This window comes from Hyperolius riggenbachi, chromosome 12 (genome assembly GCF_040937935.1).
Source record: "Hyperolius riggenbachi isolate aHypRig1 chromosome 12, aHypRig1.pri, whole genome shotgun sequence".
Lineage (NCBI taxonomy): Eukaryota > Metazoa > Chordata > Amphibia > Anura > Hyperoliidae > Hyperolius > Hyperolius riggenbachi.
The window spans coordinates 91,364,553-91,388,879 of NC_090657.1; the positions used below are offsets into that span (position 1 = coordinate 91,364,553).

General features: G+C 42.8%; 1 protein-coding gene and 1 long non-coding RNA gene across 9 annotated transcripts in view; one reads left to right on the top strand and one right to left on the bottom strand.

The window, feature by feature from the left end:
* The window catches only part of KCNH4 (potassium voltage-gated channel subfamily H member 4), a 323,258-nt gene extending 321,027 nt beyond the window's left edge, over positions 1-2,231 (top strand). Inside the window, exon 16 of the mRNA XM_068262186.1 lies at positions 1,608-2,231. Coding sequence (XP_068118287.1) covers positions 1,608-2,231 — 624 coding nt within the window. The remainder of the gene's footprint in view (positions 1-1,607) is intronic.
* The window catches only part of LOC137541048 (uncharacterized), a 617,426-nt gene that overhangs the window by 518,047 nt on the left and 75,052 nt on the right, over positions 1-24,327 (bottom strand). For 7 of the 8 annotated variants that reach the window (XR_011025074.1, XR_011025071.1, XR_011025075.1 and 4 more), the window contains one exon: positions 16,105-16,186. This is a non-coding gene — a long non-coding RNA (uncharacterized lncRNA). Of the gene's footprint in view, positions 1-16,104; positions 16,187-21,655; positions 21,732-24,327 lie in introns of all 8 variants that reach the window. The other variant, XR_011025072.1, reaches the window with a different exon arrangement.

The following is a 24,327-nucleotide window of genomic DNA, read 5'->3' on the forward strand; positions in this document are numbered from 1 at the left end:
TACAAATAGATTTTGGAACTTAAAATTATAATTTGTCATTGTTTCAAGCGAAAACCAGGCATGTCCTCATCCAACAGATGTCATTGTCCTGCAGCATTGGTAGCTTCACTTTTTGTAGTCCAAAAAGTTGTATAATACTTGACCATTCCATGTTGTAATTCACACTGCACGTTACAGTGAGGCAACTCATCCTACCTCCTCCACTATAAGGAATTAGTTGCTTGGCAGGGAACCAAGCAGCATACCCAGAGGTGGATTTAAGTGTTAGGAGCTGGGGCACAAAATCTCCTACATCTGTAACTCTGCTCCTCATGACATGCCAAACCCTAAGTCACACCTTTTGCAAGTGATCTCACCAGCCCGTCACCATGCTACAAAAGTGGCAACCTCAACCAGCTGGATGGCTATAGCTCTCAGTATTCTGGATATAGTGTAGGGGATGGTGGGAACTAGCAAACTCCTTGGCATTGGTGCCTCTGGGACATGTTATGAGAGTGACTGGAGATATATCTGGCCCTGAGCATGCCTAGACACTGTTTGTGGGTACAAGCATAAACAACATTTTCTCCACTAAAACTCAAATTAAAATGAAAACAGAAGGAAGGGGTGCATTTCATTTAACTCCAATACGTTCTCCTTCCAATTTGAAGGAGGAAGTATCAGGGTTAAATGAAACACACCCCATCCTGCAGTTCAGTACTGCAATGGTGTTGAATGCGTGAGTTCACATATCGAACCACGTGGCCCAAATTTAGCAGTAGTGATGATGAATACAAAGTTTTGTATCTGTGAGTGTACAGGTGTATATCTATACATATAGATCTGTCTCCTTAATTGAACATTTAGAGGGAACCAGAGATCAAATTACAGCAAAAATCGATACTTACCCAGGGCTTCCTCCCGCCCCATAAACATGTGCGAGTCCCACACTGTCTTCCCGTGGTCTGCTGTTTAGTAGTGATCAGCCCGATAACTTGCTCATTGACGTCAGTCCAGGTCTATTGTGCATGCACAGTAGGTCCGCGCATGTGCAGAAGACCCAGACTAGACATGACTGAGCAAGTGCGTAGGATGGCATAGGACTCACATGTGTTTATGGAGCCGGAGGAAGCCCCGGGTAAGTATCGATTTTGTATTACCTTGATCTCTGGTACACTTTAAAGATGATCTGTAACGACTTATAATAATAGAACATATACCATAGATAATAAGAATATCGTTAACTATACTTTGCTGTATATTGGTATGTAATCCTGCCCTCCCCGTGAGAGGGAAAAAAAACATCTCACAGTGATTCACCTTGCCAGCAGTAAAGATGGCAGCATCACTTTTAAATTTAAAGCAAACATGTGCCTCTAAACTTAACAATGTGGGATTAAAAGAGCAAGTGCCATTCCTGGGATAAGCTGAGGAGAAACCTTTGGGTAATTGGTCTCAGGATATTCCATAGTCCTTCACAGAACATATCACAAAGTAAACAACTCTGCCATATGTACCACATATTTTCAGTTGTTTATAAGATTACTTGAATTAACCTCATAATTATTTGATCTGTATTAAGTCACTTTATGGGTAGCATTCTACATTTCTCTTTTCCTATGTTACAGATAAACAGCCTCAATCAGGAAGTCTCCCAACTCAGCAAGGAGCTGCAGCATATGATGCGCTTGTTACAAGCCCTGCTAGCTGCCCAGCAGTACAACCCTCCTTTAGCCTGTCCATACACAGTGCAAGTTGTCTCCACCCCTCCTTCAGGCCACATGAGCTGTAATGAACAGCAGCCGAGGCCCGGCTATTCAATGCCACACCCTCTGCATTTGATACAAGACCCCTCATTGGCCAGGAACCTTGGACATGGATCTTTGGCTTCAGATAATCCTTACAACCAAGTCCATTACACAAGGATTTCACCAGATGCTTGCTCACGTCCTACAGACTCTGAGTCCTTTCATCCAGTAAGGGACTGCTGCTACATTCCCTCCAATACCATGTGTTCTCCAGGGACACCATTAGCACATGGGGAAATGGAGAGGGTAAGGATACTACAACAGACTGAAGAGGCTACTACAAGCCCTAAGACTCCTAGCTATGGCTCACCAGTCTCTGGACCACCAGCCATGGGACGACCTGTTCATACTATGACCTCTATGAGTTCTGTTCAGTCTTTTACTACTGCCCAGAATAATTCACCTCAGTCAGCATCGAACAGGGAACCCAAAGCACAAACTTAAGTAAACCACTCATTCACAAAAAATATTGAGACCTGCCTGATTTTAAACATGCTGCTTCATGGCACCCATGGGAAAACTGAGGAGACATTTCCTAAACTATTTTTTAAGTAAGCACAAAAAGCCAAACTCTAGTAATAGAATATACTTATATTAGCTAGATGCATGTTTATCCTTATACTTAGCAAGTTAACTGAAGTACGGATAATGCTTGATGGAAGGTTTACATGCTCTAGTAGAAATGAGAGGCCTTTATCGTAACAAGTGTGGAAGGCTGTTGGAGTAGTATATTTTATGCAGGTATCTATGATCCGTTCAAATGACCTTCAGATACTGTGCTTCCAGACAACCGCATCGGTTATGAATATTTTTCAGCACTCCATTGTACTTACATCACTAAAAGCAGAAGTCTATAGCTGTAGAAACCGGTCTTTTTTTTTCTGTTTTGACATTGTTTTTTATTTATTTTTTTACTGTAGAAGGTCCTCAGATCAAGAATTCACATCTAGAATTATTTAACAGTTTTTTTCCTAACCATTATCTCAGATACAGCTAAATTGTATTTTGAAACAAGTGTGAGTCAACTCTTGACAACTGTTTCCATGGTGGAATTGCTAAGAGATGATGAAGAAAACCACCAGGTAGCAGAGACAGCCAATGCAATATTCAGGAGGGCGATGACAACTCAAATCTAAATCATTATTCCAGTCTTGCGCGGTAGGTGGTTAGATTACATTGGTCCATATGCAATTCCCATTTTCTCCTAAGTTTTCTCCTAGGTGATAATTTATCATCTTCGATTTAAAATAACTTTTCAGCATTTCGCAATCAAAAAAGTACCAAAAGTAGTAGAAAAATTACTGCCACATTTTGTGCATTTTCTTGCTTGCTGGAGGTATAAAAGGTATTTTATTCATAAGGTGTGAAAATATTAGTTTAGTTTTTTCTTAGAAGAAATTTTCACACCGTGTCAATATAATTCTTTTTAAGCCACCAGCAAGCAAGAAAATACACAGAATAATTTTGACAGGACTTTTCAAAGAAAATCTTAAAATTTTAAACACATACAAATAAGAAGTACATTTCTTCCAGAGTAAAATGAGTCATAAATGACTTTTTCCTATGCTGCTGACACTTACAGTAGGTAGTAGAAATCTGACATTACCGACAGGTTTTGGGTTAGTCCATCTCTTCATGGGGGATTCTCAGCATAGCCTTTATTCTTTATAAAGACATTCCTTATAAATGATTTATACAAAGATGCTGGACAGCCTACCTGCTCGCTGCACACTTATTTGGCAGTTGGACGGAGCAACTGCCATTCACAAAGTGCTTTTAAAAATAAAGAAAACCCAGAGAACCCCCCATGAGAAGATGGGCTAGGCCAAAATCTGTTGGTAATGTCAGACTTCTACTACTTACTGTAAGTGACAGCAACATAGGAGAAAAGTAATTTATGGCTCATTTTACTCTGGAAGAAACATACTTCTTATTTGTATATGTTTACATGTATTGTAAATGTTAAGATTTTTGCGACAGAGGTCCTTTAACCTACTTTTTGGTACATTTTTAATTGTAAAGTGCTGAAAAGTTATTTTAAAAAGAAGTTGAAAAATTATTTCCTAGAAGAAAACTCAGGAGAAAGTTAATTGCATAAGGGCCATTGGGCCTGATGCTATTCCAGGTGATAAGTAGCTTGCAGATGCGAGCTACTTATCACCTCGCCATCGCATGAGGATTACCGGCAAATCCTATTGCCAGTTTCACTCGTGCGATGGCCGATCGTTAGGGAGCATTACTCAGGCGAAAGCCTGAGCGATGCTCCCTATTACCGGGCGATGGGGAGCGAGGCTTACCCTGTGGTGCTGTCCATCAGCACCACGGCCTCGCTCCCCACACATGCGCACAACCCGCCGCACATCCGCCGCCATCTTCCGCCGCTGCATCTGGAGGTCTCCTTTAATAAGGAGACCCCCAGAGCTCCCTGCCGGCCGCCGCTCGTCTCCGCAACCCCCCACAAAGTTGCAAAGTTACAAATTGCTTAAATACCTTACCGCCGCTTTACACCCGTCGGCCGCCGCATCTCGCCGCAAGTCCCCGCTGTGTAATTACAGTGTACGAGTTACTGTAATTACACTCACTAAGAACAGAGTCCCGGCAAAGCATCTTTGAATCAGCCACCGGGCTCCCCATTGGTTCACAGGCCCCCAGATGCAGCGGCGATGTCGTGCGTTAGCATGTTTAGACCTGCTTTTTGCAGGTCTAAGCTAACGCTCATGTCTGCCGGGAAGCATCGCTTCCTGGAGGCATGCAAAGTGTAATAGGATAGGGTGTAAGGAACTTGCTGGGCGATAATATCGCCCAAGCGAGTTCTTTTAGCACCCTGCCTAGGGCTAAATGCAATTGAATCAGGCGACTTTATAGTAGCCTGATTTTCGGACTCACCAGTGTTTAACACTGGCGAGTCTGACAATTGCATCAGGCCCATTGTGTCTTGTACAGTATTTGTTGTGGGTAGGACTGAATTATACTATTTTTCCTGCAGTAGGCCAAATTTCTTGTGCTGTCTCTGCCTTCTATAGGCAGTCCCTGTTCTGCATACATCAGTCCCCATGTGAAACAGCAGCCCCCATTCCAAGTATCGCCACCTACTCAATGTGTAACTGCCACTTCTTTCCAGCCCTTCTATTCTAATTCAATTGTCCATGGTAACAGGCAGCCTTCCTGGTCCTTGTTCAGCCCTACTCCCTACCCATCTGTAATACTTACCCCAGGTCATGACGGTGGCCTATGTGTCCTTTGCATGAGTCCACCCTGATTGGGCGACTCCAGTGGCAACAAGCCTTCATCCAAGCCCTTTAAATGCCAAATGATGGAATCACATTCCCCAATGCCCACTCTATCATGAAGAATAACCAAACCAATGAGGAGTTCAGCAACACAAGAGCAATATTTTTTGGTGTTCAGTGTGGCGTTTCCCTTTAATAGCCGACACCTGGGTTTTGTGGCAGCTGAAGCCCACCTAAGGTGTTGACTGAGTCTAATTAATCACAGAAATATATGTAGCTCATATGTGTCTAGCTTTGAAGTGTACCCAAAGTGACATGATGAGATAAACAGGTGTACGTACAGTACAAAACGTATTAATAACCAGGTTGTTTTACTTATTTTGCTGCCTGAAAGAGTTAATTTCTAGGCATGGAAGTGACAGCTTCTGTCTTGTTGGTACCTTGTTGGAAATATAGCAAACATCACTGATAAGCAAATTCCAACCATAAAAGTTTTCCTGGCAGAATACAACTTCTGAGGACAGGGAGAGATAAAATACATGAACTATTGGCCCTTTTATCAGTCTGGGATACTTAATAGACTGCCACTGATTAGAGACAGTAAACATTCAATCTACTTTGTGAATGTTTAAATATAAAAGAAAACCCTGGGTTAAAAAAAGTAATTTTTAGGAGTAGGAGGATAAATATAATTGTTTATCTCATTAGTTTATTTTTACCTCGGGTTCACTTTAAAGGGATGAGGAGGGAACCTTAATCTGGTGTACTGAAGTCTGGCTTGGTGATTGCATTACACACCATTGCTGCCAGAAGTGTTGCTGATTGATGTGCATCACTCGACACCACTGCACACAGGACTGTTTCTTACCGTCTCAGTAGTGGTGGCTTTTTTTAGTCACAGTGCGTCCCGAATTTGGCTGGACTTTGTAGCTAAAAGGACACTCAACTCCTGTCCATGCCAAGTCTTATCTATACCACACCTCATCCACCCAGGTCATCGTTGCCCACACTATCCATGCCCCTGGCTTTATCACAGACTGGCATCAGCTCCAATGAATAGGTTAGCCAGAGGATACATGGTATCCAAATGGCCAGTTGTATTGTCATTCAACTTCATGGACCCACTGGAGCTCAGTAAAGCCCCCTTAAGGTGGCCATAGATGTGCAGCAGATTCGACCATTAGATTCAAGGTCGAATCTGACAGAAATCTATATGATGGGTGCCACACACTAGGAACATATTTCCAATAGATTTCACAACAAAATTGATTGAAAATTGATCAAAATGCATTATTACACCATTCGATACAATGCAACTCTATGGGCCATCGATCTGCTGCCAGCAGTCGATCGACCTAGATTTTCCATCCTGACTGATCGAGCAAATTGATCGAAATTGGCTGGAAATTGTTTGGCCGATCGATCATGCTTCCTGCTGCATCAATTTCTAGCCAATTCGATCAGAGCGGTCGAATCGGCCGTCGAACGATGGCTGACATCGACCAGCGTATGGGCCCCTAAAGTGACAATAGCCAGAGCTGCTGGGGTGATAAGGCACATGCTTCTCCATGAGTTCTCCAAGACATGACCATCACAAGTTGCCAGACGCAATATTTTGTGATTGTTTTGGGTGACAGTCTTCTGCCTGTACAGGAATGCCCAGACACGGGCTCTGACCTCTCCAGCACCCCGAGGAAACCCCTTAACTAAATGCTATAGCCGCACAACAAGTGTGAAGAACTGTCACCTAAACTGATCACAAAAGCTCATTTCAGAATACAAATGCCTGGACTGTGCACATAGCTTTACACTTCGTAGCTAAGACTAAACTGAACAGACACAAAGCAGAAAGTCATTTTAATATAATAATGTAGTTCTCTGTTAATGGTAGAAGAGCATCAGCAATACAAATGATAGTGCTAATAAAATCATTCCCATCTCCCCTCAAGTGAATATTATGCAAATGAGGCTTGACTAAGCAGCCTGTTAGGAATGCCACTTCATTATATTTGGTTCTTATGGGTTTTTTATATTAGAATGCTGCTTAACAAGCCTCACTTGTCTGATATTAAATTAACTCAATTAGCTATTTGCCGCTAGTGAAATTAGGACTCTTCGTAGGTTGAAATCTTACGGGAAAATTTTCCTTTCTCTGTAACATTCATAGACCTACAAGTATCTGGATCATAGTATTAAGGTGCCCATACATCTAACGATGATGGGCAGATCGATCAAGAGGCAGATCTCTCTCTGATCAAACCTGATCAGAGAGAGATCTGTTGGCTGGCCATACACCACAGGCCGATTCCCGATCAATTTCAGAACAAAATTTCTCCGGAATCGGCCTTGTGACGCCGCTGACGCCACCTGGCCGCTGTCCTCCCAAATGTTAATGTGCTCCCCCACCAATGCCCATGCATTCAAACCTCACCTGCTCAAGCTGCAGGAACTGTCTGGCTGCTCCCGGTCTTGTCCGCTGCTCTCCTATGAGCACCACCTTGTGGTTGTCTTGTACAGAATGTGGCGTGACAGCAGAAAAGCAGCAAACGAGACCAGGAGCAGCTGGACAGTAATAGCAGCTAGAGAAGGTGAGATTTGAGTGCATGAGCATCGGGGGTAGACACATTAACATTTGGGTGGACAACGGCCAGGTGGCTGAGGCGGCGACTCCTAAAAATTACCCTTTTTTAAGATATTCCACAGTAGATTTGTTGTTTTGTCTTTGCTCAATGATACAGTGCTTCTGTCCCAGAGAGCTAAACTATATGAACTATTGTCATTTTTTTATTTATCCCCTGCTCTCAAAAGCCCGGTTCTCTGCCAGGAAAGTGTTTTGGGTTGTAACTCCTTACCACTGAGGATTAACTATAGTCCAACTGGGTCCCGACTGGAGAAAAACTCTCAGTTCCATAGATGAATGTTAATGCTTTCAGGCGGATAAAAAAGAACAAAAGGAACACAGCATTTGTATGCGTGCCACTGTACATACACATGTCTATCTCATCATGTCACATGTCACTTGAGGTTCACTTTAAGGCTGAATTTGCATTTTTGTAGATACAAACTCCAGGTCATATCTGTCTTTTGGTACCCTGTGCTGAGAATATGGTGACAGGCAGCCAGTCAGGACACCTTTCATTACAACTGATAGATGATACACTGGCTGCATGACACATTATTTGTAGTCCAGCACAGTCTATTGCAGAGATGTGCACTTGCCTCTGGCATCCGACATGCTACATTTCCAACAGAGAGGAACCAGCTATACTGTAAATGAGGCAATATATGACAGAGGCTCAGAATGAGAAGTCACAAGTGGTTATCCTTTAACTTGCTTGACTTCTTAATTTACTTAAAGTGACACTGAAGCGGAAAAAAAATGTACGATATAATGAATTGTATGTGTAGTACGGATAATTACTAGAACATTAGTAGCAAAGAAAAGATTATCATATCTTACTGCTGCTTGTTCCAGGACATAGATTCAGCATCCGAATTAGTGCTGCTGTAGGTTTTAGGACATAGAATCTACATCCTGCATTAAAATGCTTGCACGTGACTGTGTGCGCTCGTGCACGGTCCTGTGAATGATTGCTAGCCAAAAGCAACAATCATTCAATAAAATTAGGGGTAAAAGTTTTAAAAGTTAAAAAAAAAATTAAAAATGTGACATGGTCCCAATAAAATAAAAAATGTTTGTTTTTTTTCAATCTCTAGTTAGTTTTTAACCCCAGCCTAGCCTATTAACCCATTATTAACCCCTGCAATACCTATATCTGTTTACAAACTTTTCATGACTGCCACCTGTAGAGATCGGATGCACCAATGCTCTGCTGTTGCCTAGCGATGCATCGGTACAGCAGTATGGCCCCCAAACTGTCGCCCTAGCGAAAGCATCCGATCACCACAGACACGCAGGCTGGCGATAACAGTCCGCCACATGCTCAGCTAGTAATAAAATCTGGCATATGGGGTATTGTTTTAACCGGGAAGGGCCAAATAATTCATTTTTATGTGTTTTATAACTGTGGGACAGGTCATGTGAAAAAGAGGAATGGTTAAAAAATTTTAAAAAATTGGTATTTTCTGCATTTACACCTAATTTGTCCCCATAAAAGGACTATAAAATAAAATAGATTTGGGAGAAAAATATTTCCCAAAGAAAGCCAAGATTGTACTGAAAAAAAAGATATATCACTAAGATGGCATAAGTAATTAAAAGTTACTGCTGTATCATAACGACACAGCTAAAGTGACAAAAATGTCAGAAACCCAAGGGGTAAAAACCGTGGAATGCGAACCAGTTAAACTATGAAACAGAGCAGAGCTAATGACCCTTTGAACTTTCCTGCTGTAAAACCTTATCTGAAGATGTTTTCACTGCTTCTTTGATATATAAAGGCCGGTCCACAATTGTTTTAGAAATATATCCGTGTCTCTGTTTTGGGGCCCGGATCAAAACCGGAGCCACGGATAACAATGTTAAAAATAGCGGCTATCTTAACCCTGCTCAAAAACGGATCCGCAGGTGTTCCGGGCTGAAAAACTGAACGCAGGGTCCGGATTTGCAGGGTTTTCATGGACCCTGATCGTTACCGGATACACAGAGGGGTAGTGAAGGGCAGAGCAAAAACTGATCTCCCTCTACACTACACAGGCTATTCTTGCACACAGAACGGAGGTGGATCTGCATTGCCACTGCCTGCTCCTCCCCTTCACATCACCCCAATAGGTGTCCCCCAGGTAGCCTGAGGGGGTAGCAGCCAGGATGGGGGGTAGCGGGCACAGCGGTGGGGGGAGGGGGTCAGCCCCCCTCTCTCACCTGGGTCCCCCAATCCCCGCTCCCCCTCCAGCTTTGGTGAGAGAGTTAAGAGAAGCTCTTTTGCATAGATAACAACTGACGTTTTTTAAATTTCCTGTATTGGAATCATTTATTTGCTATTAATGCTCTATTTCTTAGCTGTACTACACAAATAATTCATTATTTCATAAGTTTTTTTGTTTTGTGCTTTAGTCTCACTTTAACCTTGCTACATGACCAATTTCCGATTAGTAAAAATGGAAAGCAATCACAAATAAATGAGAACAATTCAGGGACGAGTGGATGAATAGCTTGCTTTTCACCTTCAAATGTATTAGAGATAAACTACTCCTGTTAATTTATGTAGGTCATAAGAGGATTTGTGTGGCTATCTGATAATAATTGGGCTCCAGCCAAGTGCATACATACAGAGCAGGATCCAGGAATTGCTTTATTCTTCAGTAAAGGCTAGCAGATAATGTTAATCCCAAAATGATGGCATAAGAGAATTTCTAAACAGAATGGTACACAAGGAGTGTTGCTATGCTGTTTGGTTCTGGAGAGCACAGTATCTGCTTGGGTTGGATGAATGCACTGCCTTGCTGCATGTTTGCCTATAAAGTAAAAAAATTACTGTATGCTATATGGCCACTTAATGAATTGCATGAATTAAGAACCGTAACTCACATCTCTCAGGACATCCTGACTTGAGGTCCCCGTATCCTTTTTGCTTAAAGTTATTTGTGTTCCACAATCACAGATATACCAAGATTTCTAAGTCTTCTAAAAGAATCATATATCTAAAAGCCCTCTTTAGGGTTTTAACTGGTGTCTTGTGTACCACGTCCAGACAGGAAGTGGGGAGAAGTCTTGAACAGAATAGAGAGAGCAACAAATATAATACACTTTTGCCTTAAAGGAAACCTGAGATGTTACTAATGTGTGTATCTATACTTACCTGGGGCTACCTCCAGCCCCATGAGCTGCGTGGGATCCCCCACTGTCCTCTGAGGCCTTTCCTTTCTTGTGCTATGGCCCCCGGTAATCTGGACAGCCGCTTTCTATGCACCCCTGGCCAGTCGCAGAAGCCCGCGACTGTCCAGATTACGAGGAGCCATAACACAAGAACGTAGCAGCTGGAGAGGACGTCAAGGGAGCCCACCCACCTAATGGGGCTGAAGGAAGCCCCAGGTAAGTATAAATACACACATTCATAACATCTCAGGTACACTTTAAAGCACACATGACCCAAGGTAAAGCTCCCGAAACTAGGCACAAAGGTATGTTCATGCTGGAGCCACATACATCTGTTGTCCATATCTCCACTTATTCCCGTAATCACTTCTTGAAAATGTGACTTTTGGCACAAGTCAAATTTTCAGAAAACTTGCTGCAATTTTCCCTATTGCCCTCCCAATCCCTCCTCTTCTCCACCCCATTCAATCTCATAAGAGGAGGGATTGGGAAGGTGATAGGAGGAACATTGCAGAAACCCTGCTGCATTTTCCTGTCTGAAAATATGGCTTTAGCCAAAAGTCAAATGTTCAAGGAGTGATTATAGGAAGAACAAGAAACAAGGAGAGGGACAGGCAATGCACAGAGGTACGTGGATCCAGCATGAACATAAATCTGTGCTTACCTTAGGTAGCTTTGTCTCAGGCCAGGTATCCTTTAAATGTTTTTTAGAGACCATTGCAGGTGGCAGTTACAGAACAGACAGACATGATGTTGGACTCTTAGATGAGCAGCATGTACTGCTCTATAAGGAGGGTACCGTAAGCGTGATGTCTGAGCGGCACCATGCTGCAGGAAGTCACCATAGGGAACATTAAGCATCGGGGGACAGCAATCTGATCGGCCTGGTCACCACTATGGAGTCCAGTGATGTTTTGGACACCAGCACTATGGTTTTGGCGAAGGAAAAGATGAAGTGTGCATGTGGCTTTAGAATTCCCAGCTAGTTTTTATTGCTGTGCTTTTGCGCCTCTGACACAAGATACCTGGGTCCAAATCTTGGCTTACCTATTCAGTAAGGAGTCCTTGGGCAAGACTCCCTAACACTGCTATTGCCTACTGAGCGCACCCTTGTGGCTGCAGCTCAAGCGCTTTGAGTCCAACAGGAGAAAAGCGTAATATAAATGTTATTTGTCTTGTCTTTATTTCCTGTCCCTGGGACTACCAGTTTTCTTATCAAAGCCACAAAGCTTTATGGAGGTCTCAGGGACAAGAAGAAAGGAAAATCCTCCCAAATAGGCACAAAGACAGACAGCAATAAAAATTCCCAAAAGCTTTTCAAACCCCCCTCTCCACACCATTTGAACCCTCCAAAAAGTGCTTGAACTGAGCTAAAGCATTCAGAACATATAATATGTATGGTTGTACATTTATCAGTTAGATGGATCAGAGTGAACAGTGTTTTTTTTTCATCTCACAGTTCCTCTAATCATGAGGTTGTCGAGGGTTATTATGTAAAGAGAGGATCTATCTGTGTGCGTTTCCTTTGAGCCAAGCTTCACTCAAATGAAGGGGGAAAGGGTTCATTCGGCACTAGATGTAATTGGCTCAGAGGCATTAAATGCTTCAGATTTTTATACCTCATCTTTTTTGATCATATGTTATATAATGCCTCTCTGCACTTAGCAAGCAAAAGTGCTTTGTACCTTTTCACTTGCTAAGTTCTAAAATCAATCACAGGCTTTAAGGCTCAGCAAGTACTGAGGGCACGCCAGTAAGAACTGTGCGGCGTGGTGATGAAGTCAATAGTGCTCCCACCTTCTGGCTCTAGTTTCCCAGGTTCAACTGTTTATCTATTCTCCATGTGTCTGCATGACTTTCCATATCTCATTCATCGTGGCTGTAGGCTCAATGTTAGAAGGGTCAAAAAGCCCCTATGCAGCATCAGATGTAATGTTTGGAAGTTATTGGTTAGAATAAGGGGTTATTTTAGGAGGTATAGGGTTAGGGTGAGATAATATTTAAGTTAGGGTTCAAACTCTGTATATGTAAGGAGGGGCAGTTAGGGTTAGGTTGGAGGAAGGATTTTTTTTTTAGTAAGGAGGGGAGATTAGGGTTTACTACAGTGGCGTAGTGGTTAGCGCTCTCGCCTTGCATCGCTGGGTCCCTGGTTCGAATCCCAGCCAGGGCGCTATCTGCAAGGAGTTTGTATGTTCTCCCCGTGTCTCCGTGGGTTTCCTCCCACATCCTAAAAACATACAGATAAGTTAATTGTCTCCCCCCTCAAAATTGGCCCTAGACTACGATATATACACTACACAATACATACTGTATATGGACATAAAACTACGGTAGGGACTAGATTGTGAGCTCCTCTGACTGAGGCACAGTTAGTGACAAGACAATATACTCCGTACAGTGCTGCTGAAGATGCCGGCGCTATATAAATACTAAATAATAATAATAGGGTTTGGTCTGAGAATGGGATTTATGTAGAGAAGTTCTTAGGGTTAGGTTTGAAGAAGGAGTTTTTGTAAGGAGGGGCGGTTAGGTGCTTTTGTAAGGAGGGGTGGTTATGGTTAGGTTTGAGGAAGGGGCTTATGTAAGGAGTAAAGGTTAGGTAAAAGGAAGTGGTTCTTGTAAGGAGGAGAGGTTAGGGTTAGGGGATATAATTTAAGAAATAAGGTGAGGAATGGATAGGAGGGGAGGATTAGGTTTGATGAGGGGGTTTATGTAAGGAGGGGAGGATAGGGTTAAGTTTGATGAGGGGGTTTATGTAAGGAGGGGAGGTTAGGGGTAGGTTTGAGGGAGGGGTTTATGTAAGGAGGGGAGGTTAGGGTTATGTTTGATGAGGGGGTTTATGTAAGGAGGGGAGGTTAGGGGTAGGTTTGAGGAAAGGGTTTATGTATGGAGGGGAGGTTAGGGTTATGTTTGATGAGCGGGTTTATGTAAGGAGGGGAGGTTAGGGTTATGTTTGATGAAGGGGTTTATGTAAGGAGGGGAGGTTATGGTTATGTTTGAGGAAGGGGTTTATGTAAGGAGGGGAGGTTAGGGTTATGTTTGAGGAAGGGGTTTATGTAAGGAGGGGTGGAGAGATGCTTACACTTTCCCCCCTACATGGAACAGACTGCTCAACCGAGCTGCCTGTCTGAGCAGCACTCATTCCAAAACTTACAGCCAAAATGGTTGCCGATTTGATTGCTTTAGACGACAATAATTTAACGTGTTTACTTCATACCTGTCAAACTCCGGCCCACGGGCCAAATCTGACCCTCAGAGCCATTAAATTTGGCCCCCAAGTGGTTTCCTCAATTTGCATCATGTTTGGCCCACTCTAGACCAACAGGGAAGCTACATTTGAGGTGAAGGCCTAGATCACCAGGGAAGCCATATGGGGGAGGTAGTGGTAAAGCACTAAACACCGGGTAACTGTATAGGGGAGAGAGGACTACTAGACACCAGGGAACTGTATGAGTTAGAGGGGGGCCATTAGACCCTTGGTTATTTTATAAGAGAGGAAAGTAAGCAGTGGATATTGAGGTTGGCCCCAAGACTAGGTCCCGGTGTTCAATTTGGGCCCAGTTTGTATTTGAGTTTGACACCACTGGTTTACAGGGTTTAAGGGACTCGACTTGTTTAATGTACTGTGCATAGTCCTGTAGAAATTGGTTCAGTGCTGTATCACTGCAGAATAGTCATTTCATGCTTTCAATTCACATATCAAGGGTTTCCTTCTGGCACTCTCAGCAACCCTAGTCATTTGCAAAAATATCTAATAGGTAGATATGTGAAGCAAAACAGTTCTGTCCTGCAGCTTTCTTATTCGGTATCCGCTGATTATGTGCATTGTCATGATATGTGCTTCAGGCTCACTTTTGTGCAAATACTATACTATATTCAAACATAGATTCAAATTGTACACACAGCAGCACAGCAGCCAATGAGGCTGATGCAGGAAATGTGGGTAAAGATGCCGTGCACAGCTATGGTAATGCGCGTTACCTCATGCGTTACTATAGCGCTAATGGGTTAACCGACGGTACTCCCCCTGCGCCTAGTAATGGTAAAAATGCTGTGTGCTGCCCACCCTGGGCAACTTTACCGGAATTTACTGCATCAGATCCAATATAAGCTGCAGCACAGATTCAGGTGGGCGCTGCACCCTTTGCCCTCTCTCCTCTATTATATAGCCTGCTCCATACTGGGGCATGCAGTATGGCATAGCCATGTCCAGACATTCCAGAAGGGGCATCACGTTTGCAGTAGAGTCTGCTGCCCATGTGCATTTATCTGTGGAATTTCCTTCATTCTTATCACAGTAACCAGTAAAATAGTGTTGGCTAAACTGGAGCCTGGAGTAAACATACATACTTACCTGTTTCATATCAGTTGCAGCCCAACCCTTTGTGTCAGTGACCAGCCTGAGAGATGTGAGATCATTTTATCATTTGTGTTGGCACCAGACTAAACCACACTGCCATGTCTGCTAAACCCAAAGAACCTTGACATCGTTACTAAAGGCAGAGATTGGTGGAAATTGTGGGTCATTTTTCAAATTTTCGGTCTGCTTGGACCTCGGGACCAAAGCTTTTTTTTTTTTCTTAAGTACCCATCTCTGTCTTGGTACAAAAAATGCATTTTTAAAGGGAAATTATCTCAGAATAAAACAGAGGTTAAGAGATAAATGAGAATGCTTCAAAGAGAGGTATTACACTTGAAATACCCAGTTTTTAAAAATGACATTTATCATTGTAAACTATGAGCTTAAAGAGAATTTTAGTTTGAGTTGTATCAATTAGTGCAGTTTATGCTGTTTCCTTTACTTTGAAAGAATGCTGAAAACAGTGTTTCTGCTACTGAAAACATCAGGTATCATGAGTAAGTTTTAAGTGAACCTGAATTCTTGCACAGGACGCAAGGAAAACAGAAATGCACCCTGTGTGTTTTAGAGAGAAGAGCCTCTCTAATTCTCCCTCATCTTCAAGTAATCACAAGTGTAATTTTATCTTTCAGCACAGAAATTCGGCAGTCTTCAGCAGACACAGCTAATACGTAAACACAGGATGTTAACCCTTTTTTCTGCTTCCATGAAAGTAGGAAGTAGACACTGCATATTTATTGAAATGTTTTTTCTATAAAGGTGGTTATACTGTTTTTTATCTTTTAGAACAGAGAGGAAGTTCTGAGTTCAGGTCTGTTTTAAATGGACTGTCGGAATGTGTTCTACGCTGCCTCTTGTGTAAGAAAAAAGCAATTACAAGAGCCCAGTCACCGTATTGTACATCTTATTGTCCTTGAAGCAGTAATGCAAATAATCTCTTTCTCTAGTTACCTGCTGCCTAATTTAGATCGGTGAGCTGATCTGTGGTCAGTTGACTGGAGAAAGTGGTTCAAGTTTCTGCAGCTGATGGCATCTGAAGGACAAAAAAACGTTTCAAAGGATTACATTTCACAAGCCACTTTATTGAAGTCCATCCAGCGAAACCTCATTTAGTTCTTAAATTTGTATACAATTTTTTCTACTCAAAAGTTGGAAAGGTTAAAAAATATTTCCTAGAATTTGCATGCAGCAGAGCAACTATTTATATATGAACTATTGTCTTTTTACGGTTATGGTACCTGGAAAGATCTACAGATTATAATCCAAGCAATAGTTGCATTCATAACTCTGACATTAAAGAAGTCTAGACAAATCACCTTCATTTATCAGGACCACATAAATATCAATAATTCATATATAAATTTTTTTAAATGCAAAGACCAGGTGAAAGCCTGTCTGCGGTCTCTGGAGCTCTTGGAGCTGCGTTTTTTGTAGCAATTAGAGCTGAAAGAAATTAATGAGGATTTGCAGGTGTCAGTCCCACAGAAGGAGGTAAACCACAATGAATGTAAATAGAAACTGAGGCTGTTTAGTCACATGACAGAATCTCAACCTATAAGATCAACTCTTTGCACAGGGTATAAAAAAAGAACAGTACCATAATTGGTTCACTAATTCCAAAGGCTGCAAGGGATGCTGTTCCACAGACAGCTGTTAGAGACTTGGGTGAAGTTATGTAGTGACAACCATAATGTCTTTAATCGGTGTAGCTTACAATGATCATTATGGCCTCTGAGAGACCTAGGGGAATTGCTTAATAATGTCAGATTGGACAACAGTCCTGGAATATCAGTGGCTAGCTTTTAACTTCCTCCACATTTGTAGGATATTTAGAAACCTACAACTATTTCCTATGAGGAAAGCCAATGGCTGTTTTAGGTCAGTCATATAGACTGGTTACAGAAGCAGAATTGTACAACTGTTCAGAGAACTGAATGAATACGTGTGGCATCGCCTGTCTGAATAACCAGGTCTTAGTATGGCTGGTATCAGGCAAAACTGCAGCTTTTATATAGTTATTGCTTGTTCTGTGGAAGTTACTGAGCTGGGAGTGGCACATTTAAGATGAACTGAAATTCTAGCTTAGAGAGGAATGGCAGCGCATCTAAACCAAGAGGCACCTGACTGGCACTATCTGCATAGAGCTTCAAGCCCTCTTAAAGACACAACTGCGCTCATTACAGCTGAGACAGGTGCTAAACATCTAATGGAGGATGTTTGCTTCCAAAATAATGTGCATGCAAAGGATTTCATACTAGGCCTTTCACCGCGATGAGGTCATCCTGTCAGAAGGGACCCAAGTTTTTGACTACAGCTCACAGTGCAGGAAACGTGTCTGGAGGTTCCTGGGTGACTAAAGAAATCTGAGATCACACTACATGGTGCTCTGAGGCTGTTATGAGATGGCTACAGAATGTCATTGTTGCTCCCTCAAACAGGTGGTGTTTTTATTTTTGGACTTGTCCATTTTCTGATAGCTTTTCTATCATATTTATGATTGGTTGCCTCAGCTGTATGTATGTCACCTCCCCTAGCTTCAAGTCAGCTCTTCTATATCTCCAGCCTGTATAAAGAGAAACTGTCAGCTGCCTCATGCTAAAAGCTACCAAGGAGCTATATGCACTGGCTTCATTTAACAGCTTTACAGAGGCACCAGTTGCTAGGTAAAAAGTAACATTTAGGTCATCAACAAGACACACAACCCATTTTTTGTCATTCAAACACCCACTGGGATACGTGAAGGTGAAGCACTTATCTGTAAGGAATAAACAATGTTGTCCTTGCAAGATTAGAGAATGTTAAACCATCAAATGGATCTCAGGGACTCTGGTGAAGAGATCCCATATATGCCTAGGTCTGTACACTTGCCATACTCATTAATACAAAGTGGTCCCTTTCTACTTGTTGAATTTTATTATTATCATTATGTAGGATGAAGCAAAAGGAGCCAGAGCATCAAAGGTTTGGCAAGAACGCAGAAAACTTTAAGAAATTATCAATTTTTCCGACATTATTTTTTCCTGTCTGCAAAATCACATAGGATACAACAGAAAAGGTAGCATGTGAAAACATGATCGTGACCAACCAGAGTATGGCTAGTAAGGACTTCAAACTCTGTATGTCTCTGAATGGTTGGTTGCAAATTATGAGTCACTTTGGCTTCCTGTTTAATCCCATATGACATCACCTATAGGAGAATTCCTGTAGGAGAAATTAATGCACAATGGGAAGGAGACAGGAATTTCAGTTCTAGAGATCAACAAGTGATTACACCCACCAGAAGATACCTCTGAGTGACCAGCTGGTGGCAGGTGAAGGGGTCCATCCACAATCATTGCAGTGAATGGTGCAGAAGCTACCTACCTTCCCCAGGCTTGAATGAAATCAGTAAAAAATAATCTCCATCCTTGTGTGATCATGCTCAATGGACATGAACAAGATCATGTTGAGTCAGAAACACAAAGGCGCCAAAACGATAAAACAATGTTCAAATTGAAAATAGGGGAAGAGGTACTCACCTCACTCAGGTATGGAACAGGAGCGTGGAGTCTCGCTTTGATAAGGTGCCATGCTCGCTTTGATAAGGGATCATCTTCTCCTGTTCCACTGCCTGAGGAAGTGAGCTGTGTCTCACGAAACGTGTCGCAATTATTGGAGTACATTATTAAAGAACACTTTTGAAATGTTTATCTTGTTGAATCTTCCATGGGGAGGCGAGTACCTCTTCCCCATATTTTTAATTCGAACATAGTTTTATCCTTTTGATGCCTCTGTGTTTCTGATACAAGTATCACTGGTCCATCTTTGGTGGAGGGGTCTATCCCCGTTCTTCCTGCCTCCAGAGAGCAACATCTTAATCTACCCCAAGGGGGTGGGTCAAGTTCCACTGACGCATTGAAAGTGGTCGCTTGTCAGCAACCTACCTTTGTGAGTGTATCTTATCTTGTTTTCTTTTAACCAAATTGGACAAAAATACTATAGCGGGCTCTTGGTTTTCTCTATTATTTTTACAAGATCATGTTGAGTACAGAGACCATCTTAACCTATTTCACGTTCAAAATGAACAAAACCCTCTAATTATGTTTATACGTGAACAGGAATGTAATTTCCCTCTAAAAACAATACGAGGTTGGCAGACTACAATGTTAAAATTAAGACTGGCAATAAAGACCACACAGGGCTTTCTGAAGTATTTTTACACCCTGGGATTGTTTACAGATGAAATGTGAACCCTAATAATGCCTGATGAGGGCAGGGAAACAGTTAATGCTGCCTGGTGTCAGCAGAGAAAGCAGCATCTTGGAATGTAACATTAATTACGTGCCTCTTATTCATCCGCATGTGCTTTTATATAAACAGCCTGACGCTGTATATCTCAAGTGAAATAAAAAAAAGTCTATTTTTACACTAAGAAAAGACGTGAAGGGTGTTTTTTTTCTAACAGCAGAGTAATAATGGAGGATGCTTCCTGTGTGGATTTAGTCATGCTGCAGAGGTAAGTGTGTGTAGGCTAATATGTAAGAAGAGTGAATGTGTGCGTGTGCGGATGATGAGAGGAGAAACAAATAGGAAAATAGAACGGTTGCCTACAGCTGCTAATCACTTTGGAAGATCTTTTCTGTGGGTATCTCTAGTGCAGAAAAGCTACAAAATGATAAGATGTTTTTTACGCCCACATACTTATCAACAGCAGGGAGTGCAGCAATATTACCATTACTACTGCGAGCAGTTAGAGCAACCAATGGTACATGGGTAACGCAAGCATTGCTACGGTAACACGCGTTATGCTACTTGTGTAACATGTTACCGTAATAACCCTTGCAGGTCACTCAAATTGTGCGATGTGCGGTACACGGCTGGCGGTAGTAACGGTAATATTAACGTGTGCTGCCTGAACACGGCAGTATTACCAGCGGTTAGTGCATCAACCCCATTATCACAGTGTGTACCGCCTTTATGCAAAGTGGTATTTGCCAAGCAGAGCTGGGACAAGGTCCTTCAGCACCCAAGCCTGAGACACCAAAGTGCGCCCCTCCATCCCTGCCACCCCAGCCGTCACACACTGATTGCTATTAGACTAAGAGGCGCCACAGGGCCCACAACCTCCCCAACACCTTAATCTCTAGTTATATGGCTTGCAGTCACTGCCATGTATCCCCTTTTCTTATTTCTTTCTGCTTCAAACACAATTAGGAATGACAGCTGAATGAATTCTGCGCCCCTTCCTACACTATGCCCTGAGGCTGGAGCCTCTCCAGCCTATGCCTCGGCCCGGCCCTGTTGCCAAGTACCCCTTTTGTGAATAGCATTGTCTCAACTGCCCCTTGACTAGAGATGGTCAATAATACAGTAATTATTTTCTTGCTTGTAAAGTTATTGCAAACTTTATGAAGCTTAAAATTGGATCAATCAAATGAACTTCTTGTTGATTTTGATGAGCTTATCCCAAGATGCATACCATTTGCATTACATTGCAAGCTGGAGTTATCTGCATCTCATTGACGAGTAGTGATGGGAATTCCGACTCTTTTAAGAGAACGGGCTCTTTTGGCTCGGCTCCCATTAAAGAGCCGGCTCGTATGGCTCACAAACGGCTCTTCATTTAATATCATTAGAAGCCACTCAGATACGGAGGAAAAGCCCCGCCCCATCTCCATGACAACTCCAGGCTGCTTCTCTGAGTGGGGTAATCCCTCCTGCTGCTGCTGCTCTGCTCCGCCCCATACACCCCTACAAGCTACAGGAGGAGGACTACATTTCCCGGCATGCCTCAGCGCCCTTTATTACAGAGCAGAGCGCACTGGTGAGTGACTCACAGGCATCGGCTTTTTTTAAACTGAGCACCGGCTCTTGTCGTTCACAGCAAAGAGCCGGCTCTTAGAGCCGGCTTGTTCGCGAACGACCCATCACTATTGACGAGCTTTACCCTTGACACATAAATATATTTGTTAAGATACTTAAAGCTAACCTGGAAGATCTTAAACCCAAAAATGTAGATACCTCCAGAGAGGGAAGCTTCTGAAACCTCCATTCTCCGTTTCTCTGTCCCTCCGTTTGAGCGCTGGGACCCCTAAAATTCTGCAAAGCTTGCCATACTGTGGAGGTGCATACGGTTCGCACTTGTGCAAAAGTATAAGGCAGGCTCCATGGTAGTGCGCAGGTGCGAGATGTCTGAGCCTGCACAGTGCGGGCGAAACAGGGGTCTCAGCACACTAACGGAGAGGAGGAGGGCACTAGGGCAAGCCTCAGGAGGATCCACAGGCTTCTCTCTCCCAAGGTAAGTACCCAAACTGCATTTTTACTCTATTATTTCTATAGAATTGTTTTTAAACATTATTTTCTGCTTTTCATATAATGAAGAACTTATTGAGTCTTACCTACAGCATATATAATTTATCATTTTTTAATCCCACTCACTGTGACAAGTTGAAGTACTGCCAAACCCATCCCAAGTAACCACTAGGCCTTATAAGATGCAGATCCTAAAAAACTGTCCACTGACCTTCGCAAAGGCAATTGTTATCTGCAAGCTCAGCCAGGGTTGGATTTCTGTAGGGGAATGCTTTTTTAAAGTACATCTGAAGTGAAAGAAAAACATTAAAACTCATTATAGTGTTCAGTCCCTGTTGGAATTATTTAAAGAGAAACTCAGACCAAGAATTGAACTTTATCCCAATCAGTAGTTGATACAGCCTTTTACATGAGAAATCTATTCCTTTTCACAAACAGACCATCAGGGGGTGCTGTATGACTGATATTGTGGTGAAACCCCTCCCACAAGAAACTCTGAGGACCGTGGTACTCCTGGCAGTTTCCTGTCTGTGAACCTTGCTGCATTGTGGGAAATAGCTGTTTACAGCTGTTTCCATCTGCCAAAAAAGCAAGCAGCAGCTACATCACCTGCCAGCAGTAAAAATGTCACCAGGTAATAAATGTCAGAATGTAAATCAGGGATTTAAAAGATTTTACAATGGGCAAACACTGACTAAATCATTTATACAGAATTATTGTAAAAATGAAGCACTTTTTTTATTACATTATTTTCACTGGAGTTCCTCTTTAATTTCCTACATTCCCAGTTTCATCCAGCGATTCTCCCATTTCCCATTATTTTGTTTTCTTTGTATTTGAATGTGAGCCAAGGAGTGCAGTTAACTTACTGCCTCAATAATACCAGAAACAAGCATGCAGCTAATCTTGTGAGATCTGACAAAGTCAGAAACACCTGATCTGTTCCATGCTTGTTCAGGGTCTATGGCTGAAGGTATTAGAGGCAAAGGATCAGTAAAAAAAAAACAGGCTTGAAGGGAAATAAATATGGCAGCCTCCATATACCTCTCACCTCGGGGTTTCCTTTAAAGCAAACCTGAAGTGAAGAACCTAACATAGAGGGAAGACTCTGGATAACAGTCACCCAAGATTACATTATCACACACTCAACAGATCTCCTGATGGCACCACTTGTCTCACAGAGTGGATAGCAACAGCCCGGCACAGATGCCACCTGTCAGCCTTACCCGCTCATATTGATCAGCATACTGACAGCAGGTGCTGAGACAATGGTTGGCCTGAGCAAGGGGCATTGTTCCTGGCCCTGGCTGCACTGATGCAAATGTGCCCCTGTAACCTCTCTTTATTACTGCACACAAGGCTGAACCCCCCCCCCCCCCCTAACCTCCGTCTTGGCTCAACCCAGAGGAATTACATATACCAAATAAGACAACCAAATGACTGCCACTGTGTATAGGAACATAATCATATAGGCTAAATGCTATACACACACTATATATTATAAAATTAAGTTAAAAAGTTAGGTGTAAGTGGTCTCGGTAGGATCTGTAAAATTACCAGACCACAGACCATTAGATTTGTTTCAGCAGACCACAGAACTTCAAGCACCGCTGTCCCCGGCAATTCAACTTGCTAGACCAGTAATATTTAATGAGAGGTTTATTGTTTTCCATTTTGTTTTTTACAGCACAAATGCCTCCCTGTCAGCTGTGCGAGACATTTTTACTATCAGATCTTAATTGCTGCTTTGGATTTATTACAGGCTAGCAGGCTGCTTTAGGCTTGTCCCAGTGGGTTCTCAGAACAACTGAAGCACAACCACATTGATTCTCTACTTCTGCTAACTAAGCATACTCAACGGTGCGAGTCTTAGCAGAAAACAATGCCTTTTGTGGCATACATTGTTTAGCTGACAAATAATTGGGAATATTAGAAGAGTACTAATGAAGATCAATGGTCATGTCTGTTTGACGTCCTTTAGCATACTTCTTAGGGAATGGAGGTCTCATAGATACAGATCATCAGTGATAACGTCAGTCAGTAGTGGTGGGCTAATGCCCAGGTGTGAAGACTAGAGCCTCATACACACGTACAAGGACTGGCACCAGCAAGGATCAGGTCTTGATAAATTGGATGAAAGTTCAAGATTAAGTGCTGCACAGATGCATCACAAGGTGTTGTGCATGGAGGGGGGTGGAAGGATCATAGAACGGCACACAACAGAGTGGGAGGGGTAAGGACAGAACAATACCTTCAGCCTCTGCTTAGATGTGATGATCTGGCAGGCTTAATTTCCTGTTGATGCATTGGGACTGCCCAGGACATGCTAGATTCTTGGCAGAGGTGGTCCTGCCTAGCTGCCATAGCCGGGAACCATTTAGCATGTGTAAAAGCTTTAGGGAAAAACCCTTCCCCACTATGTGGAAAACAATAAAGAACAAAAAATCCCTTAACAAACTCTGGCGATTCAAGTCCTCCCATATACAAGTATGCAGCTTCTTTAAAGAGAACCCGAGGTGGGTTTTGAAGAATATTATCTGCATACAGAGGTTGGATCTGCCTATACAGCCCAGCCTCTGTTGCTATCCCAAACCCCACTAAGGTCCCCCTGCACTCTGCAATCCCTCATAAATCACAGCCACGCTGCTGACAAACAGCTTGTCAGAGCTGGCTGTGTTTATCTCTATAGTGTCAGTCTGCTGCTCTCCCCGCCTCCTGCAGAACTCCAGTCCCCGCCTGCATCCCTTCCCTCCCTGCTGATTGGAGGGAAGGGACAGGGGCAGGGACCGGAGCTATGCAGGAGGCGGGGGAGCAGCAGAGACTGACATTACAGATGTAAACACAGCCTCACAGCACGGCTGTGATTTATGAGGGATTGCAGAG